The sequence below is a fragment of the Herpailurus yagouaroundi genome, unplaced genomic scaffold (genome assembly GCF_014898765.1).
Source record: "Herpailurus yagouaroundi ecotype Mexico unplaced genomic scaffold, PumYag 184, whole genome shotgun sequence".
In the NCBI taxonomy this organism is placed as follows: Eukaryota; Metazoa; Chordata; class Mammalia; order Carnivora; family Felidae; genus Herpailurus; species Herpailurus yagouaroundi.
In genome coordinates, this window is record NW_024412415.1 from 8,689,281 (window position 1) to 8,707,165 (window position 17,885).

The 17,885-nt window shown below is 58.3% G+C and overlaps 1 protein-coding gene across 1 annotated transcript in view; it reads right to left on the reverse strand.

The window, feature by feature from the left end:
• Nucleotides 1-17,885, reverse strand: part of SPTBN5 (spectrin beta, non-erythrocytic 5) — a 47,306-nt gene that overhangs the window by 6,399 nt on the left and 23,022 nt on the right. Inside the window, exons 26-55 of the mRNA XM_040492367.1 lie at nucleotides 16,864-17,021; nucleotides 16,336-16,471; nucleotides 15,932-16,077; nucleotides 15,040-15,154; nucleotides 14,823-14,933; nucleotides 14,427-14,606; nucleotides 13,526-13,729; nucleotides 13,200-13,349; nucleotides 12,871-12,975; nucleotides 12,306-12,473; nucleotides 11,617-11,766; nucleotides 11,304-11,495; nucleotides 10,983-11,078; nucleotides 8,960-9,075; nucleotides 8,756-8,870; nucleotides 7,847-7,960; nucleotides 7,516-7,637; nucleotides 7,090-7,252; nucleotides 6,684-6,872; nucleotides 6,333-6,410; nucleotides 5,531-5,703; nucleotides 4,413-4,503; nucleotides 4,140-4,286; nucleotides 3,135-3,272; nucleotides 2,799-3,055; nucleotides 2,427-2,613; nucleotides 1,961-2,170; nucleotides 1,280-1,476; nucleotides 972-1,176; nucleotides 485-679 (exon numbers count right to left, since the gene is read on the reverse strand). Coding sequence (XP_040348301.1) covers nucleotides 485-679; nucleotides 972-1,176; nucleotides 1,280-1,476; nucleotides 1,961-2,170; nucleotides 2,427-2,613; nucleotides 2,799-3,055; nucleotides 3,135-3,272; nucleotides 4,140-4,286; nucleotides 4,413-4,503; nucleotides 5,531-5,703; nucleotides 6,333-6,410; nucleotides 6,684-6,872; nucleotides 7,090-7,252; nucleotides 7,516-7,637; nucleotides 7,847-7,960; nucleotides 8,756-8,870; nucleotides 8,960-9,075; nucleotides 10,983-11,078; nucleotides 11,304-11,495; nucleotides 11,617-11,766; nucleotides 12,306-12,473; nucleotides 12,871-12,975; nucleotides 13,200-13,349; nucleotides 13,526-13,729; nucleotides 14,427-14,606; nucleotides 14,823-14,933; nucleotides 15,040-15,154; nucleotides 15,932-16,077; nucleotides 16,336-16,471; nucleotides 16,864-17,021 — 4,608 coding nt within the window. The remainder of the gene's footprint in view (nucleotides 1-484; nucleotides 680-971; nucleotides 1,177-1,279; nucleotides 1,477-1,960; nucleotides 2,171-2,426; nucleotides 2,614-2,798; nucleotides 3,056-3,134; nucleotides 3,273-4,139; nucleotides 4,287-4,412; nucleotides 4,504-5,530; nucleotides 5,704-6,332; nucleotides 6,411-6,683; nucleotides 6,873-7,089; nucleotides 7,253-7,515; nucleotides 7,638-7,846; nucleotides 7,961-8,755; nucleotides 8,871-8,959; nucleotides 9,076-10,982; nucleotides 11,079-11,303; nucleotides 11,496-11,616; nucleotides 11,767-12,305; nucleotides 12,474-12,870; nucleotides 12,976-13,199; nucleotides 13,350-13,525; nucleotides 13,730-14,426; nucleotides 14,607-14,822; nucleotides 14,934-15,039; nucleotides 15,155-15,931; nucleotides 16,078-16,335; nucleotides 16,472-16,863; nucleotides 17,022-17,885) is intronic.

The window sequence follows — 17,885 nt, forward strand, 5'->3', positions numbered from 1 at the left end:
GGGCAGGCTGCTTTCACAGAAGCAGCTGTGGCTGACCCTGGTTGTGGAAACAACAGTGAAGCCATCACACAGGGCACGTAGGTTAGGAGAGCGAGGGAGTGTGCCGAAGGAGCCAGCTAAGTGCCAGTGGTTAAGGAGAGATCAACATGGGATGTATCTTAAAGCCTGAAACCTGTGTTTAGGGAGGCTTTGAGGGGATCTGAAGCCGGCCACACCCGCGTTCTGTTTCTCCCTGGAGGTATGAACTGCACCAGCAGGAAACCAAACTGGTGGAGAGGGCTGGGGTGCTGTGGAGGTGCAAGATTTTGAGACTTCCCGTCTGCTTAGTGTTGGGATTAGAGGCAACTACCTCCCTCTACACACACACACACACACACACACACACACACACACACACACACACACACACACACCCCTGGGCAGGTCTGCTTGTCCCTGGCTCAGGCAAAAGGGACAGGAATATCTGTGCACTCGGTGCACTCACCTGTGTGCGGGCTTTCATTGCCCTGTCCAGCCTTTCCCAAGTCGCCTCGATGCGACTCCTCTGGGCTTGAATCTGGGGCTTGTGCCTGCGTGCTGTCCGCTCCAGGGAGTCTGCCAGCTCCCTCAGGGCCTGCACCTTGGCCTGGCCCAGGCTCTGAACTTCCTTTCTGAAAGCATCAAACTTCTCTTCCAGCACCTGTGAGAATACAATGCCAGGGAGGGTCACTCTGGAGGTGGTGTCCAGGAGCACTTGAACCTCACAAAGGGCTAGGCGGTACCTGCCAGGTCCCTCATCAGTACTGACTGAGGCAGTGGCTCAAGTCCCCGGGCTCTGACTCTAGTTCCCTAGGGATCCTCCCAGAGCCCAGAGACTCCCTACTTCCCCTCAGCTTACCCCATCGCCTCCCTCTCACCCAAGTGCACACTTCCTTTGCCCTTGCTCAGCAGTCTCAATCCGCTCTTCCTAGGTTTGCTCATGAGTGACTCGCCTTGGCAGCCTCCAGGTCCTGCCCGTGGTCCTGGGACTCAGCGGTGGCCACCTTGCTGGCCAGCCAGGCGTCGAGGAGCAGGGCCTCCCGTTCCAGCTGGTGGAGCTGTAGCTGCTCCTGCAGACCCTGCTGCCTGCCTTCTGCCCTCTGCAGCAGCCCCGAGTGGGCCTCCCTCGCCGCCCGCATCCGGGCCAGCACCCTGGGGCTGTGGCAACAAGGACAACCCAGCTGGAGCCCTTCTTCCCTCATGTCCCTCTGTAGGGAGCACCCTCCCTGCACCGCCCTAGGTGGGCCTGGCTCCCACCCACCTTTCTGGGTTCTGTCTGCTCTCAAGGAGAGCTGCTGTCTGCTGTAGCCTCTCAATTCGCACGCTGAACCCCTCTAGGTCCCTCGTGGTGGCCTCCAGCTGCCGCAGAAAGGCGCGCGTGGCCTCGGCACTCTGGCCCACATCCTCGATGTCCAGGACACGGCCCTGCTCTTGCAGCCAGGATTCTGCCTCCTGGAGCTGGTGTGGCACAGAGGAGGTATTCCCTGGGTGCTGGCCTCCAGGGCTCCCAGCGTGGAGCTCATAGCCTCGACATTCAGAGCAGGGGTTCTCACCCTGGCTGCACCCTGGAATTACCTGAGAGCTTTTACACTCTCTGTGCCTGGCTCTCAACCCTAAAGATTTCTGGTTTGGTCTGGAATGGAACCTGAGTATCAACCCGCATTTCTTACAGATTCCAGGTCACTCTGATACAGAGCAATGGCTGAGAGTCATTGGTTTAGAAGAAATGGCACATGCACTAAAACCGAACCCAGGGAGGGGCCTGTGTTCTGGATAACATGCAGCATCGACAGCTTGGGGTCAGGGGACCACTTAGGGCAGGTAAGTGAAGATGCACAGAGAGCCTGGAGCCCCACGTGGGGGTTACCTTCCAGGCCTGTGTACGCTCTGGGTGTCCTCATGCCCAGGCCCTGCCCTTTTGCATCTCACATCGGCCCCTCACCTCTGTCAGGAACTGCTGGGCCTCCTGAGCCTGCTGTAGCAGCAGCCGCCTCTGCGTCACCTGTGCCCGTAGGGAGCCCATGGCATTCTCCAGCTGCTGTACCCGGGCAGCCACGTCACAGGCCGAGTGCCCAGCCCGCACTAGCTTGTGTCCTGCGTCCACCACGGCCTGAGTCAGGGCCTCGTGGCTGCTGATCTCACTCTCCAGGTTCTGTGGAGGCGGAGGAAAACATGACCAGGATGCTACTGGACGCTCCTCGGGGGGCCCCAGAGTTGTGCTAGAAGCCTCACAGTCCCCCACAGACTCGCCCCCAAAGCGTTGCCTGTCCATATGGCCAACAAAGAACGTAGGGTACCCCCAAAGCCCCGCCAGAGGCACAGAGCTCCAAGCACCACTGGATGACTGACTCGTGTGCTCAGTCTGAGGGCAGCCCCTCCCTGCTCTGGGGGGGGGATGGTTCCCATACCTGGTGCTTCTCTTGCAGGTGCCGCACGGCGCTCAGACTCTGCCCGCAGTCCTGGGTGGCGGCCAGAGGCAGCCTCTCCTGCACCCATGCCATCTCTTCTTCAGCATCCCTGAAGAACTGCGAGAGGCGGCTCCGAGCCTCCAGGGCCTCTCTGCGCTCCCGCAGGGGCTCCTGAAGGCTCTCAAACCTGCAGCAGTGGAGGCGGGGCCAGGGCAGGTAGGGGCCACGGTCATCAGTGTCAGCACCAGACTGTGGCCCAGAGCTCACCCACTCCGTGCCCCTCAGTGTGGGGTTGGGGGGAAGCCCGGAGGAGAGCAGCTGGAGGGCAGGGAGGAAGGGAGGGGGGAGGAGGATGCATGTGCCCGGACCTACCTCCGCAGCAGCTTCTGGGCCCGGTCTTCCAGATCTGGGGCGAGGCAGTGGCCTTCCCGTGTCAAGACCTGAGCCTGGCCCAGCAGTAGCTGCACCTGCCCGGCCTGCCTGTCTACTGCCGCCTCCAGCCCGCCCTGAGCCCCCAAGAGCTCGTCCAACCCGGACCGGTCCCGGCCCGGGATGGGGGCTCTCAGCGTGACCTCCACAGGCTCCAGCCAGCTCTCTAGTTCTTCCACATGCCGCCGGAGACGCAGGGCCTGGGGCAGAGTGCGAGGTGGGCACAAGAGGGAGAGGCCTAGCGCCTCCCCCACGCACACCATGGTTCGCAGGGCCCACCTCGCAAGCTTCCTGAAGTGTGGCCGCCTTCCTCCGGCTGTTGGCCTGCAGCCTGTCCCAGAGCTCTCCCAGCTCCTGCAGCCGTTCCTGGATGGTCTCTGAGGCTGGGTGGCCCTCCTGCAGCAGCCTCTGCCCCTCCTACAGCAACACAGGGCACACCTCATGGACCCAGCACTGCCGGTGCCCTGGGACTTGTGCTGGCTTCCACCGCCAGCCTCAGGGCTACGGGCTGCACGCTAGCTGTGCGATCTTGGGCAAGTTCTGTAACCTCTCTGAGCTCATGTTCCTTATCCATATGATGGGGATGACACTGGTTGTTCTGTTTAAATGTTTTGTTTAAAATATTAAAAATTCTTTTTTTTTTTTTTTAATTTTTTTTTCAACGTTTATTTATTTTTGGGACAGAGAGAGACAGAGCATGAACGGGGGAGGGGCAGAGAAAGAGGAAGACACAGAATCGGAAACAGGCTCCAGGCTCTGAGCCATCAGCCCAGAGCCTGACGCGGGGCTCGAACTCCCGGACCGCGAGATCGTGACCTGGCTGAAGTCGGACGCTTAACCGACTGCGCCACCCAGGCGCCCCTAAAATATTAAAAATTCTTAACAGGACGCTTAACATGACAGGGAGCCAGCCTGGGGTCAGGATCTGCTCTCTCTAGGTGGGAGACGGTAAATGGAAAAGGTGCTACACTTTGACTCGTTTACCCACAGGACTGCTAGCTGTGCCTTTCTCTGTCCCCTGATGTCTTTCCCAGAGAGCTTTAAAAACTATCCCATCAAAACGTCATCTTTAAAAATCTTGAAAAGGCACTATTTTTGGAGAGGGTGCCCCAGGAAAGCTTCTGCTATCTCGCTACATTTTGGTGCTTAGCATCGTGGTTGTATACAGACTGCACTCAGTGAAGGTCAGCCATCCATACTATGGTTCAGAGCCACTGCCGGGGCTCTGTGGGGTCGCCCCGTGCTCTGGCCTGCAAGACCGTCCCATGACCCCCAGGGCCTCACCACCTGCAGCCTTTGTTGGTGGTGGACACTTGCGTCTAGCTCGGCCTGGAGACTCTTCTGCTTCCACAGCTGTGTCTGCAGCAGAGCTGGGTTCCTCCAGCCCTCGTCCAGGGCCACCGAGTCCTTCTCCCTCAGCCACGTGGCCACCTGGACACATAAGGAGGACCAGGCTCGGCTGCCTCAGGCTCTCCCCTTGGCCCAACCCTCTGGGCTTGCCCTCTCCCAGGGGCGGCTCCTTCCCCCCCACAACCCACACCCCAACCCCAGGCCAACCTCCAAGGAGTCCTGCAGGAAAGTCTGCAGCTGCCCGAGCTCCTCCAGCTGGCGGCGACGGCTCGCGGCTCGCTCTATGAGTGCCTCTTTCCTGCCAGGAGGAGGGTCTCGTGGGTCCTCAGGTCCCCTCGTTGGGGCTGGGGTGTGTGCGTGCCTTTCCAGCCTGTGACAGCCCTTCTTATGTATCAATACACCCTGAGGCCGGGGTCTCCTTTGAAATGGAGAGCCATTCTACTTCCGTCTTCACTAGTGTCTGTTAGGGGCTGAACCGGTCTCCCACATTCTTATGTTCAAGTCCCAATTCCCGGTACTTCACAAACTGACTGCATTTGAAGACAGGGTTTTAAAGAATTAAGTTAAAATGAGATCATTGGCTTTGGGCCAATCTCTCTTGATCTAAAAGTCTGAGAAGCTGGATGAGGTAGAGGAACCAGATGGGCTTTTATGAGGAAAAAAAGGCAGAGCCTGTGTCTCAAACTGTGCCAGCTTCACTTATTTTTTAATTTTTTTTTTTTTTTTTTTTTTGAGAGAGAGAAAGAGACACACAGAGACAGAGTGTGAGTGGGGGAGGGACAGAGAGAGAGGACGACACCGAATCCGAAGCAGGCTCCAGGCTCTGAGCTGTCCGCACACAGTCTGACATGGGGCTCAAACTCACCAACTGTGAGATCATGACCGGAGCCGAAGTCGGACGTTTAACCGACTGAGCCACCAGATGCCTGCCCGCCGCCCAGCTTCATTTAAATGAACACCAGAAATCTGCCAACCTGCCTGAGTGGCAGGTGCCGTGCTCAGGTATCAGGGGTACCTTCTCAGTCCTCACCACAACCCTCAGAGGCAGGTACTGTTACCCCCTCCTTGTAGACCCGGGACTCAGTGAGGAATCTGCCCCAGTCCCACCATGAGTGGGCAACACACAGGAGCTTGGGACTACCCGGCCCTGCAGGGCCAATGCCTAACCACTGTGCTCGGGTCCTGCCATTTCATGTGGCAATTCTCCGGTTTCCCAGTTCACCCTTCTTTGTACAACTCCCTTTTATCTCCCCTGGGTGACCACATGCTGTGCTGGGCAGGAGTGCTGGGGGCTTATCCCACCCACAGCCCGGAGCCAGAGGTACCTCAGGAGCAGGGCCTGGCACTGGCCCAGGGCCCTCTGCGCCTCTGGGTGCCCACCCCGCTGCAGGCTGTGGGCTGCCGCCTCCAGGGCACTGATCTTTTCAGCCTGTGCCTCCAGACCCCGCTCAAGCACCTTGTGCTTCCACAGGAGGGTCTCCACGTTGGCCGAAGGGTCCTGGCGGGGACAGGGAAGTGGATTCTGTCCACAGGGCTGCGCCTCCCATCCCAAGCTCTCTGCTTTCTCACCTATACCAAACACTCACCCACACGGTGAGCACTCTGCCCCGACACACCCCTCCAACTCCCCAAGGCCGGATGTGGCTTTAGGACAGGGATTCTCAGCCAGGGAAGGAATAGGGATGAGGGCCGCTGTCACAATTTGCCAGGCAGGTGGAGCTTTTTCATGTAACAGGAATGCTCCCTCCTCTGCACTCCCGGTAGGATTGGGTCAGCGCAGGACAAGCTAGCCCCCAGGTTTTCTGAGGTCTCCCCTGAGTCAGGTTCGCCTGCCACAGGGATTGGGACAGAGGTTGGAAGAGCAAACCCCGGTACAAGGGAGTGAGGAGGTCAGAGGTGAGAAGTGCGGGAAGGAGGCAAGGATGGGTCTAAGGCCAGAGGCTCACCCTCTAAGCTCCCATGACATCCCCGTGGGGCCTAGCCCCAGGCACACAAGAACTGCAAACATGCATGGGGAACAGACTTTTCAGTGACCCCCTCCTTGGCCTGAGGAGCTTAGACAGCACTGGTTGACGTGACCCCTAACGCTGCTTTTGTAAAGCCCCCCTCACTCCTGCCGGCACCTACCCCCAGACCCTCACTAGCTGGGCAGTCCTCCCGGCTGCAGAGCCAACTTTCCACCTGCTCCATAGAACTCAGAATCAGCTGTTAAGAAAGGAAAAGGCAAAAGGAAGTGAGCAGAGGGTCCAATCACTGCAGGTGGACCTGTTTGTGCCCAGAGGAGACAGACCAGGGACCAAGAACCTGGTTCAACAGAATGAGTCCACGGCAGGCAAGAGCTGCCTGTGCAAGCTGAGTGGTGGCTGCTAGGTGGTGGGAAAAGGCCCCGGTATGGCAGCCTTTCTGGGTTTGGCTTTGACCAGGGGCAATGGGGGTAGCGCCCAGCCCAGGGGTGGGGGCAGGACGGAGGCTGCTTACCTGGAGCTCCAAGGCCTGCTGCAGCTGGTGCTGGTGCCCCTGCCAGGCCCTCTCCAGGGTGTTCAGCTCCTGGTCTAAACCAGCCAGGGCCTGGAGGATGTCGGGGGTGGATGGGTGCCCATCTGCAAGCAGTCGCTGCCCAGTGCTTCGGGCCAGGCTGATGCTGTCTCTCTGGGAGTCCAGCTCGGCCTGTAACAAGACTAGGTTCAGATCCGGGAGGCTGAGGCTCCATGAGTGGGAGGGAGGAGGCCCAGTGGGGAAGGGAGAGGCGGAAGACAGCAGACTGGGTGGGATGGAAGAGGAGAAAGGCAGAGGCAGGTGAGGGAGAAAGAACCCAAGGGAAAGTTGGGATGAGTATACGGGAAAGGGCGGGGAGGAGGCAAGGTCCCAGGATCCTGACCCTCACCTTGAGCTCCCAGTGCCCCGCTATCATGCGCCGGGCCTCTGCAGGGCTGCGGGGGGTGCTTTGGGCATCCATCTCAGCCCGCAGCCTCCGGGCCCAGACCAGCAAGTGCCGTAGCACAGCTTGCAGTTTCTGGGCTTGGTGCAAGGCATCCAGTGACTCCTTCCTGCCCACAGGGTTCATCCGCTAGTCCTGGGGCCTTGGAGCCCCTCTCTCCCCCACCCCCACATGTGCTTTCCATCCCTGAATCCCCTTAGCCAGAGAAGGGCCCACGGGCTGGGAACGAAAAGAGTGACAATACCAGCGGTTATACGAAATGGATGGAGGAAGGCGCTCAGGGGAAACCAGGGTCGGGGAGAGTAGAGACTGAGATGTTGCAGGGGCTGAGTCTGTGAGGGCAGTGAGACAAAGAGGCCTGGGGGTTTGTACCGCTTCTGGGCCCCACTCCGGAGCTGCCACCAACTGTCCGTCATCTCCCTCTGCTTGTGGCTGAGGCTATGGGCTGCCCCAGGGCTTCTCTGGCAGAGGCGGCCCACCTCACACTCTAGGGACTGTGGAGGAAGTCAGACTCAGGGGCTGGGGCAGGGAGGCAGGTCGCACTCAGGGGAGCCCCGGCTGCAGGAGGGCCCCAGCCAACAGGGGGTGTACCCACTCTGCTGGCTTTCAGGTACCGAAGCCCTCCTGCCCTCTATATGCCCACCCACGGTCCCACAGAGGAGGCACCCCGGGCCTGGGCCCACCTCCATACCCAGATGCACACCTCCACCTGGGCCTGGATGAGGCCCATTTCCTGCTCCAGCTCCTTGTGTTTCCGTATCAGCCTCTGCACGCTCTCCGGATCTTTCCCACAGTCCAGGGCCTGGACCAGGGCGGCCTGGCAAGGAAAGCAGCATGATTGGCTTCGCCTTTGCCCCCGCTCCTCCCTCACTGCAGTCGGTCACCGGGGCCGTGGGGTTTCTGTGTGAAAAGCAAGTACCCAGCCTGATTCCCTTCCCAGTGCCCTCAACTGACCAGAGGCCCCTTCCTTCTGTGAAGGAGGAAGATTCCCAGGAGAGACTAGGGGATGGAGTTTCTTCTGATCCAGTAATCTCTGTTTGTGGGGGGAGCCTCCTGGGACTCATATTCCTCTGGGGAGAGCTAGGCATGGGCAGACAGCATGGACAGACAGGACAGGCCTGGCTGGCTAGGGCAGGAACTGCAGGAGTAGGGACAGCAAGGCAAGAGCCCTTTGCAGGCCCAGAACAGGGCACCATCTGTGCCACACGGGACTTCCTGGGAGGCACACAACCTCACTTTCACCTCTGGCAGCATCTAGCCCACGTTTCTCCGTGGTTGCTGACGGGCTCCAGGGCAAACCTCCCGCATGCTTTGCATTTGCTCAGGGACAACAGAAGGAAGGGTGCGTTGGGGGTGGTGGCGCTCTGGCCTCTTGACTCACAACATTTCTGGAAGCCAGGTGGACCAGCCTCCAAGCCCGCAATGGGGGCTTCTGGGGCCCAAAGTTGACATCCTGAGAGCCCCTGGCACAGCCCCACCCCCACCATGACGGACCCCTAGCAGTATCTCCCTCCAGTAGCCCAAGCTGAAGAGACAGAGACCAAAGGCGAGACACATGTAGATTCCCGGTGAGCGTGCCCCCAGGCGGCTGCTGTGGTCTTTTACTACTTACCTTTTCCCCAATCCGCTCAGTGAGGTCATCCATCTTTCCCGACAATGTGTGTGTCTCCAGGGCCCCTTCAAGCTGCTGCTGGTACCGGAGTAGGTTGTCATGGAAACTCTTCCACCTGGCAAGGAGGGTGTAAGGCTGAGTCAGGTGGCCCTCCAGCCCCTGCCTCCCTCTCCTAGCCCCACCGCCTCCCGCTCCAGGACTGGCCTGTTGTTCAGCTGGTGTCGCCGCTGGCAGACGGTCTTGACTTGCTCAGGGCACAGGTTCTGGAGCTTCCGGGACAAGTCATTGATGCTCCTGATGTGGGTGTCCTCCACTGTGTCCTGTGGGGTGAAGGCACTGGCAGCACCCATCCCGAGCCCTGCCTTGGCAATGCAGTCAGTGCGTGGAGGGGCTGCCTGGGCCCGAGAGAGGGCGAGGAGCAACATGTCTGGGGAGCGGAGACAGCTGCACCCCATGCCAGGTGCCGTAAGCAAGATGCACTTGGGGCCTGCAGCCCCGGTGTCATCTCTAAGGCTAGAAAATATGTTCCTGGTTCAGAACTGGGCAGGGGGGGGGGGCAGGCACGCGGTGACTAACAGAAGCTTTAAAGTTATTTTATTTTTTTTTTTTTAATTTTTTTTCAACGTTTTTTATTTATTTTTGGGACAGAGAGAAACAGAGCATGAACGGGGGAGGGGCAGAGAGAGAGGGAGACACAGCATCAGAAACAGGCTCCAGGCTCTGAGCCATCAGCCCAGAGCCTGACGCGGGGCTCGAACTCACGGACCGCGAGATCGTGACCCGGCTGAAGTCGGACGCTTAACCGACTGCGCCACCCAGGCGCCCCAGAAGCTTTAAAGTTAAAACACAGCTTCTCAGGATGAGAAAAGCAAAGCAAGGGGTGGAATGAAATGGTGAGCGTGGGTCTCCTGGTGTTGGAGTGTCTCCACCCCTAGGAGTCACCAGGCTGAGGCTGCCACTGCTCCGACACTGAGAGGGGCTTACAGGTCCAGGGGGAGAGGTCCCTGGCAGGGAGAGGGTTGCAGGTGTCCTGCCCCTAGGAAAAGCAGCTTGTAGAGCTTAAATTTCCAAAGCACTTCCCTAGGAAGTGTCTCATGCGAGCTGGGCAGGGAAGGGGGTTCTTCTCCTACAGATGCCAGAGCAGAGCTTAGAGGCTAACGTGGCTCATCTGTGGCAGAGCCAGGATTTGAGCCCAGCTCCTTGAGTCTCTCTGGCCCTCTTTCTACCCCAGCGTCTGTCAAGGTGGCTGTGAATTCCACCACCAGAGAAGGGCAGCATGGGTTGGGGCACTGCAGCCTGTCAAATGTCATACACACTTACCTCAAGAGGGAGGAGGTTAGCATGTTTGGTCTCTAACACCTGAGTAGGACTACATTTGCCTAAGTTCTTTCATCTATTCCACATAAGAGAAATAGATTTTGGGGGTGTGTGTGGGGGGGTGCGGTGAGGAGAAGGTGAGGGGCTGAATGAGGGGTCCCAGCAGCTGCAGTTGAAGGATTACCCACTACATGCAGGCACACGCGCATTTTTTTTTTGAAGTAATTACAGATGCACAGGAAATTGCAAAAGTAGAATGGAAAAGTCCCACGTACTCTTCCCCCATCCATCCCCAAGGGGAACATCTTATATAACTGTGGCATAACATTATAACTTTTTTTTTTTTTTGGAAATGGACATTATAACTTTTTTTTTTTTTTTAAGTTTGAGAGAGACAGAGACAGTGCGAGTGGGAGAGGGGCAGAGAGAAAGGGATAGAGAGAGAATCCCAAGCAGGCTCCGTGCTGCCAACCTGGGGCTCAAACCCACAAAACTGCAAGATCATGACCTGAGCAGAAACCAAGAGTTGGACGCTTAACTGACTGAGCCACCCAGGTGTCCCTAGACGTTACAACTATTAACCAGACTACAGGATTTATTCAGAGTTTGTCAGTTTCCACATGCATGTATCTGTGTGTGGAGGGGGGAGGGAGGAACAGTTCTCTGCAGTTTTATCACATGTGTAGATTCGGGTAACCACCACCACACATACATGCTCCCTTTAGGAGGCAGGTGTTATCCCCATTTTAAAGATGAAGAAACTAAGGCTTGGTGAGATAGGGGGCCTGGCTAAGCACATGCAGATAGTAAGCACCGAGCTGGGTAAGACCCACGCAGGGTCACTACTCTGAGCCTTTAAGTGGCCGTTGGGGATGAGTTGGCTGACCTCTGCCCTGCAGGGCCCCCATACCTGGGCCCAGACTCCTCTGAGCTTGCGGAGTTGCTTACGGAGCTGCAGACAGTGCTCAAGGTCCCGGCCCAGGTCGCCCATGTCCACCATCGCCTCCTGCCGAGGCCGAGGGGTGAGGGTCTGTGGGAGGCGCTCTGAGTCCCAGCCCCACGTGTGCCCAGCCCCTGGGGCAGTATTGGGGCAGGTGGAGATTTGGGGAACTTCCTGCTGGGGCTCCCGCCTGACGGCAAGCCAGGGAGCTGCAGGCCTGGGGCTCCTCACCCCCACCTCTCAGCCCCTCAGCCCCACCTCCAGCTCTGTCCCTGCCTAGCTGCATCTCACCGTCTCCTGGATCCAGGCATCTGCAAGGTCTGCTTTCTGCAGAAACTCCAGGAAGTTCCGTTTGTTCTCCAGGTCCTGGCCCCAAAGAGCCACTGCCTGCCTTAGCTTCTGCCAGTGTTCCTGCAGGACCCGCAGCCTCTGGGAGACTTCTCCTACCTGAGGGTGGCTCTGTGCCACGAGAGCCTCGCCATCCTGGAAGACAGAACACCCGGAGAGCTTGCCTGTCGCCCCTCCCCATGCTTAAGACCTTTCCCTTGGGCGACCGAGAGTCCACACTTTGGGGTAGGACTGGGGCCACGGGCCTGGCTGTTACCTTGGTAACAGAGATTATCACCTCCTCGTGGGCCTGGACTTCAGCCTCAAAGGCCTGGTGTTTCCGCAGATGTCTCAAGTTATCTTTCAGGTCCCCGGGACGGATTGGCTCTTTCAGCTGCTGGACTCGCTCCTGGATCCAGACCTGAGCCTGGTGGGGGTGGGGACGTGTCCCATAATGCTGATACTGCTTCAGTCCACAGAGATGTCCCACATATCTACTCTCAGCTGTGCCCAGGTAGTTGACTGCTGATCCCAAGAGCTGAGCTAGGCAGTGCCTGGGAAATGAGATCCAGTGCTTCTAGCCCAGGAAGACACCTACCAGGCCCGGCTGGTCCCCCGCCCCAGGGAAGGGGTGGGCAGGGCCCTTGGGTGGGAACTCATTTTGGATACGAGGCTGGCTTTTTCTTAGGCCCTAGATACTCGGTTCCCTGCCCCTTCCTCCTTTCTTCTCTTTGCCCTAGCCCTCACAAGCTCAGGAAGCAGTGGGGTCTCTGCTCATAGTGTCTCTTAATCAAACGTCCTGGGTCCCAGCAAGGCCTCTGGGAAAGCCATTTGACCTTCCAAACTTCAGTGTCCTTATCAAAGGTGTGCGGTGAGGCCCGAATGAACCTATGAAGGTGAATGTCATCTGTACGCTGTAAAATGTGGCCCGAGCAAAAGGCACTGGGTTGGAGGTGGCCCTCTGACCTGGGTCACGGCCGTGGTGAAGCCAGTCAGCAGCAGAGAGGTGTGCAAGGCACGTCCCCGGCTCTCCGCCAGGTCCTTCACTCGAGCCCGATGCTCTAGCACTGTGCGGAGCCCATCCTGCACCTTGGGACCCCCAAGGGTCTTCGCCTGCTCACACAGAGCTGCCTCCTGCGGGGCAGGATCGGAGACACAGTCCACTGCTTTCTCACACTGGGAGGCTGAAGCAGGGGCTGGCTCACAGGGAAGCCTTTCCCTCAGCCCGACATGGCCCAGGGCTGGCTGGTCCTCCCAGAAAGCCAGAACCAAGTCCCACAGCTACACAGTGACCAAGTCATGTGGAGCCAGGTATCCCTGCTGTGTGGCCCTCATCCAACTCTGCTCAGTCAGTTCCAACCAGGCACCCCTACTCCTACAGGCTGCCCCCATACATCAACATTACCTGTGGGTATGCACCAATCACTCCGTGTCCCCCATTTACAACTCTCCAAAGTTCCTGGACTCTGCCTCCTTTCCCTCCAGTCACCCCCAATTTCTGACCATGCCAAGTTCTCTTTGAATCTATTACCTGCTCATCTTGGGCAGTCAGAACTTTCTGGAAGGTCTTGTGTTTGCGCACCAACTGCTCTACCTCTTCCACTGAGCTCCCCAGGGCACTGGTTTTCAGAGAGACCTGGATCAGCCCATGGAAAAGTCAAAGAGGCCCTCAGGGACTGTCCACACAGCTGGGGCTCCCCACCCCCATTTGCAGCCATCTGTGCTAAGGCAGCATACAGCCTCTGGGCCTCCTGTCAGGGAAAAAGCCAGGGTCCCGGGAAGCAAGGGAGCCAGTGGAAGGGAGAGGAAGCAGGAAGGAAGGAGCATGGGGATGTGTGCTACAGGGTGAGGGGGACCTGCCTCTTGGGCTGTGAGGATCTGATCTAGGAGGTTACACTTCCTGAGGAAGATCTGCTCCTGGTACATGGCTTGTAGTTTCTTTTCCTTCTGTTCCCAGGCCTGGAACATCTGTTCCCGCTCATCCTGCAGGCCTTGCAGCATTTCCTGGACCTGGGAATGTGCATGTGGGGAGCCTGCGTTGGGGAGAGCTGCATGGACAAGATCGAAGCAGGTCCTGAGGGAAGGCGCTGAAGGGAGGCTGGTGTGGCACAGTGGGGCAGGGTGTGAGGTGATCAGGCTCAGACTAGGTCAGGGCAAGCTGGGGGGCATCAGAAAAAGGGGCCCACCTCCTTGATGGGTGTCCCTGCAGCCAGAAGCACCTGCTGGCCCAGCTCGGAGGCCCTCTGGTGCAGTTCGTCCCGGGCTTCCAGCTCTGCCCGAAGCTGTTGGTGGGTGACGAGTTTTAGAAGGCCACTGCTGGGCTCCCTGGAGCTCTCCTCTCCCTGCAGCTCCTGCCACACTCTGGCCGCCCAGGAGGTATATTCCTGCACCTGGGTCCCCAAGAGATGGAGGGGGAGAGTGGGGTGAGATCTGGGCTGGGTGGCAGAGAACCGGGCTCTGAGGCCCAACTACAGTCTGCCCAGATGCACTCATACATCAGAGTAACTGAGCTGTCTCAGGTCAGAGCCTCAGGTGAGGCTCATGGGGCCTTTTGTCACCAGGTTCCTCTGCTGTCGTCCAACCTAATCCTTCCAGGTCCACTAAACATCTACATTTGCCAGACTCATCACCCTTTGCTTTTGGTGCCCCTCCTGCTTAGAAACTCCTTCTCCTCCCTTCTCTTCCAAGCCTCACCTGCTCTTCAAGGGCCAAGGCCTTGTTTGTCTCACGAAGCCTTCCCTGGCACCATGACCTCTTGCCACTCACCTTGTCCTCCGGATTTCTAATTGAATACTTATAAACTGCCTTCTGTTGATGTGTGTACACATCACACAGAGCTAGAGGGGCCTTGGATCTTTGTCCAAACATCTCATTGCGTGGATGAAGAAGGGCCAGTGACACAAAGTACAGAAGTTTTGCAAACTCCAGGTACTCACAAATAGGTATGTTGATGCTCTTCTAACTCATGTCCATACTGGGTTTCCCTCTAGAGCTGGAGGACCTCGTTTATGATGCACATGCACCATTATACATGCGTGCGCGCGCACACACACACACACACACCGCCCAAGAGTAAGGAGCCCTCACTGATCTGTGGAAACGGGCCAGGAGGCACGCCCGCTCCAGCTGAGTCCTGCGCTGCTCCGTGTGTAGCTTCAGGGCCTCCCAGGCCTTCACCAGAGCCTGCTGCCTCTGCTGCACTGCATGGGCCTGGGGTCCCCGACCCAGCTTCTGTACCCTGCTCGCAGTCTCCAGCAGTTCCTGCAGCTGGGGTCAGGGTGGAACATACGGAGGGAAGGGTCATGTCCTCCTAGAGGCTGAAGGGCCAGCCTGGCCCGCAGACTCCTCCTTGGGCCATGCCTGGACATGCACGGTAGGCCCAAGTGGAGGCCCCGTGGGAGTGGAGAAAACCCAGGGGAAGAGACGGGCAGGCCTGAGTGGCCTGTAGGGGCCTGAGTGGGAGAGGCCGTCAGGCTGGCTCACCTGCCGACCAGTGCCCAGGAGCTCATGCTCCAGCTCCTCGTGTCTCCTCAGCTGGGCCTCCAGCCCACGCAGGTCTGAGGCCACATCATTGGGGAGGCTTGTGGTCTTCTCCTGAGGAGAGGAGATGGCCAAGGTCATCAGGAACAGAGGGTGGGGCACCGAGGCTGGGGCAGATCCACTTCTAGAAAGAATTCCCTTCCTCCCTTCAGGCTCATACCTGGACCTGCCTGAGGGCTTCCGACAGATCTTTGTGAACTCTGAGGGTGACCTCGGCATCTTGGAGCCGGTGGCCCTGGGCCTGGGTCAGCTCCCGCAGCTCTGACCAGGAAGCCCTGTCCCCAGGCATGTGGAACAGCAGTAGGAGGTCACCCATTGGCCCGGCATCTCATTCCACCATTAGCTAGTCTGCTCAGCCCTCCTCTTCTCTGGGCTGCACCCAGGACTGGCCCAAAGCTCCCCTTTATAACACCCTTCCCTGCCACGGGGCCTGCCTGCAAACCTGCCTCCCAGAGCCCTTCTAGCTTTACCATGAATTCAGCCCTTCACCGCTGCCATGCTTACTACTTGATTTCTATGCTTTGTGGTACTTCTTCCACCTCGTATATTCCAGTCTCAGTATGTCATTCAAATTATAAATATTTGAGGGCAGAGGCTGCATCTTCTCTCCATTTTTCATCTACTCAGCCCACTCTCAATGAGCTCTTAAGGCTTCCACCATGGCCAGCGTCCATGTTGGGGGTCATGGACAAATCATGGCGTTGCCTCAAAGCCACAGGCTGCAGGGGGTGGGGCACACGAGCCAGGTGGCAGGTAGGCAGACTGCACAGCTCCTACCCTGAGTCCTGGGAGTCAGTGGTTTGGAAAAGTGTCCCTGGGGGTCTGGGCAGGACTCCCTGACCTGCACACCCAGCCTTGCCTCCCTCCACAGGCCGTGGTCACCCGGGGTTCACTCGGCCTCCCTGGGACCGGCCCCCTCTCCAGATTCCTTGGGGGCAGGCAGAGCCAACATGGCCCCAGAGCATCTTACCCGCTCTTTGCACTCCAGAAACTGCCCACGCTGCTCGCTCCCCCCAAACCCGCACCCCTGGCCTAGCCCACTGGCCACTCACTGCAGGTCCTGCTGCCTCTGGTGGGCGTCGGGGGCAGCGTGGTGCCCCAGCTCCAGCAGGCTCTCTACCAGCTGCTGGCAGGTTGCCACCCGCTGGCCACCCAACTCTACTTGGCGCTGAAACTTTGCAAACTTGGTGTGGAGGTGCTGAGGACAAGAAGGGAGTGGGTGACAGAGTGGCCCCCTGCTGGGGAGGCAGCAAGCAGCCCAGGAAGCAGATGCCTCATGACCGTCGGGCAATGAGGGGTTGGACAGCCACCGTGCCCGCACACTCTCCTCAGAAGGCCTGTCCTCAGCCAGAGCTCATGACCCCCGTGGCCCCCTTCTCCGCAGCCCCGCCAGGCTGTCCCGTTGCCCTCAGTCTCCCGCCACAGGCTCTCCACCGAGCCCTGGCCTTCCTCTCACCAGGACGTGCTCATGGTCTTCTCCGAGGCTCTCCCCTTCCCTGGCCACCTGCTTCTGGCTAGCCAGCCAGCTCCACAGCTCCTCGGCCTCTCCCATGAACTCATGCAGCTTCAGAGTCCCCTCCAGCTCCCGGCCCCTGTAGGGACAGCGGTAGTTCCCACAAGTCAGTTGCATAATTCCCCCGGGGCAGCTGGGCGGGCTGAAGGAAGGAATCTGTAAGAGTTTATTCGTGGTCTCTGCCCAAGCCTGTGGCTCTGGATTCAGGAAGAATCCAGCCTAAGAAGGACAGTGCAGGGCAGCGGAAGGCACACATGTGGGGAAGAACAGAGAGTAGGGAGCTAGGGGCTGAGTTCCACTGGGCCTCACTGAGGACTCGATGGAAGGAAGTGAGTAACACACAACAAGGACTCATCTGACGCGTCTCCGTGGGCCTGGGGCCATGGGTTCCTTCCAACTCAGGGTCACAGTACAGGAACAGTCAACTGGGGCTAGACTCCCCGTACCCAGAGTGGGGACGGTGCCCCTTACCGTGTGATTGCCAACGCCTGCAGCGCCTGCAGCTGCTCCCGAAGCCTCTCCCGCACCACTTCCAGCTGCTCAGGGGCCCCGGGGCCAGTGAGGGTGTGGGCCTGCTGGTCAAGCTTCTCCATGGAGCTCCAATAAAGACCCAGCTCCTGCTGTAGGGCCTGCAGGTACACATGGACCCGTGCCAGGCTCAGGGTGGCTCAGGGTGGCTCTGGGTGGCTCACTCATCTATACATCCATCTACCTACCCATCTGTTCCCCCACTGATCCTCACACCCAGCCATCTACCCATCTACCCACACGATGATCTACCCATCCATTCATCCCCAACCCATCTGTCCAGCCATGCGTCCACCATCTACCTACCCGATACTGATGGAGCTCTTACTGTTCCATCAAAGTGAAGACATGATGGTGCCCTCAGAGGGCTCACTATTTAGCAAGGAAGGGTAAATGCTGGGTAATTGGAGGGAAAGGGTAAAATGCTGGCTAAAAGGAAGGGAGGGCACAGGCACAGGAGGCTCTGTACTAGACCCCAACAATACAGTCTACACAGATGGAAATAGGTGAGTGAGCTGCCCAGGATGCCTGGGACACCAAAGCTCCACGAGGTCACAGCTCCAGGCACACCCCATAGGAATGGCTGAGAGTCCTCAGTCACAGGACACGGAAACACTGACCATGAGGGCTATACAGAAAACAATGCCCAGATAAGAGGACGTTTCAGTGCCATCCCGAGCCAGCACTGCTGCAGGGTCTAACGCTGTGTGACCCTGAGAGTCCGATTCCAGGAAGGAGGAGGGTGGTCCAGGCCTCTCTCCCTTTAACTAGAGAATGCTTGTGGAGGAAGGTAGGTTTCGGGAGGGCATTTAGTTAACTCAAAGAATGACATTCCAAGTGTGGGAGGGAGAATTCTGCGGAAAACATGGAGAGGGTTAGAACAGGTGACCCCAAGCGAGGACAAAGTACTGGGGCAAGAGAGGAAGAAGAGAAGGCAGAGAAATCCTGAGGCTACAGGGGTATAA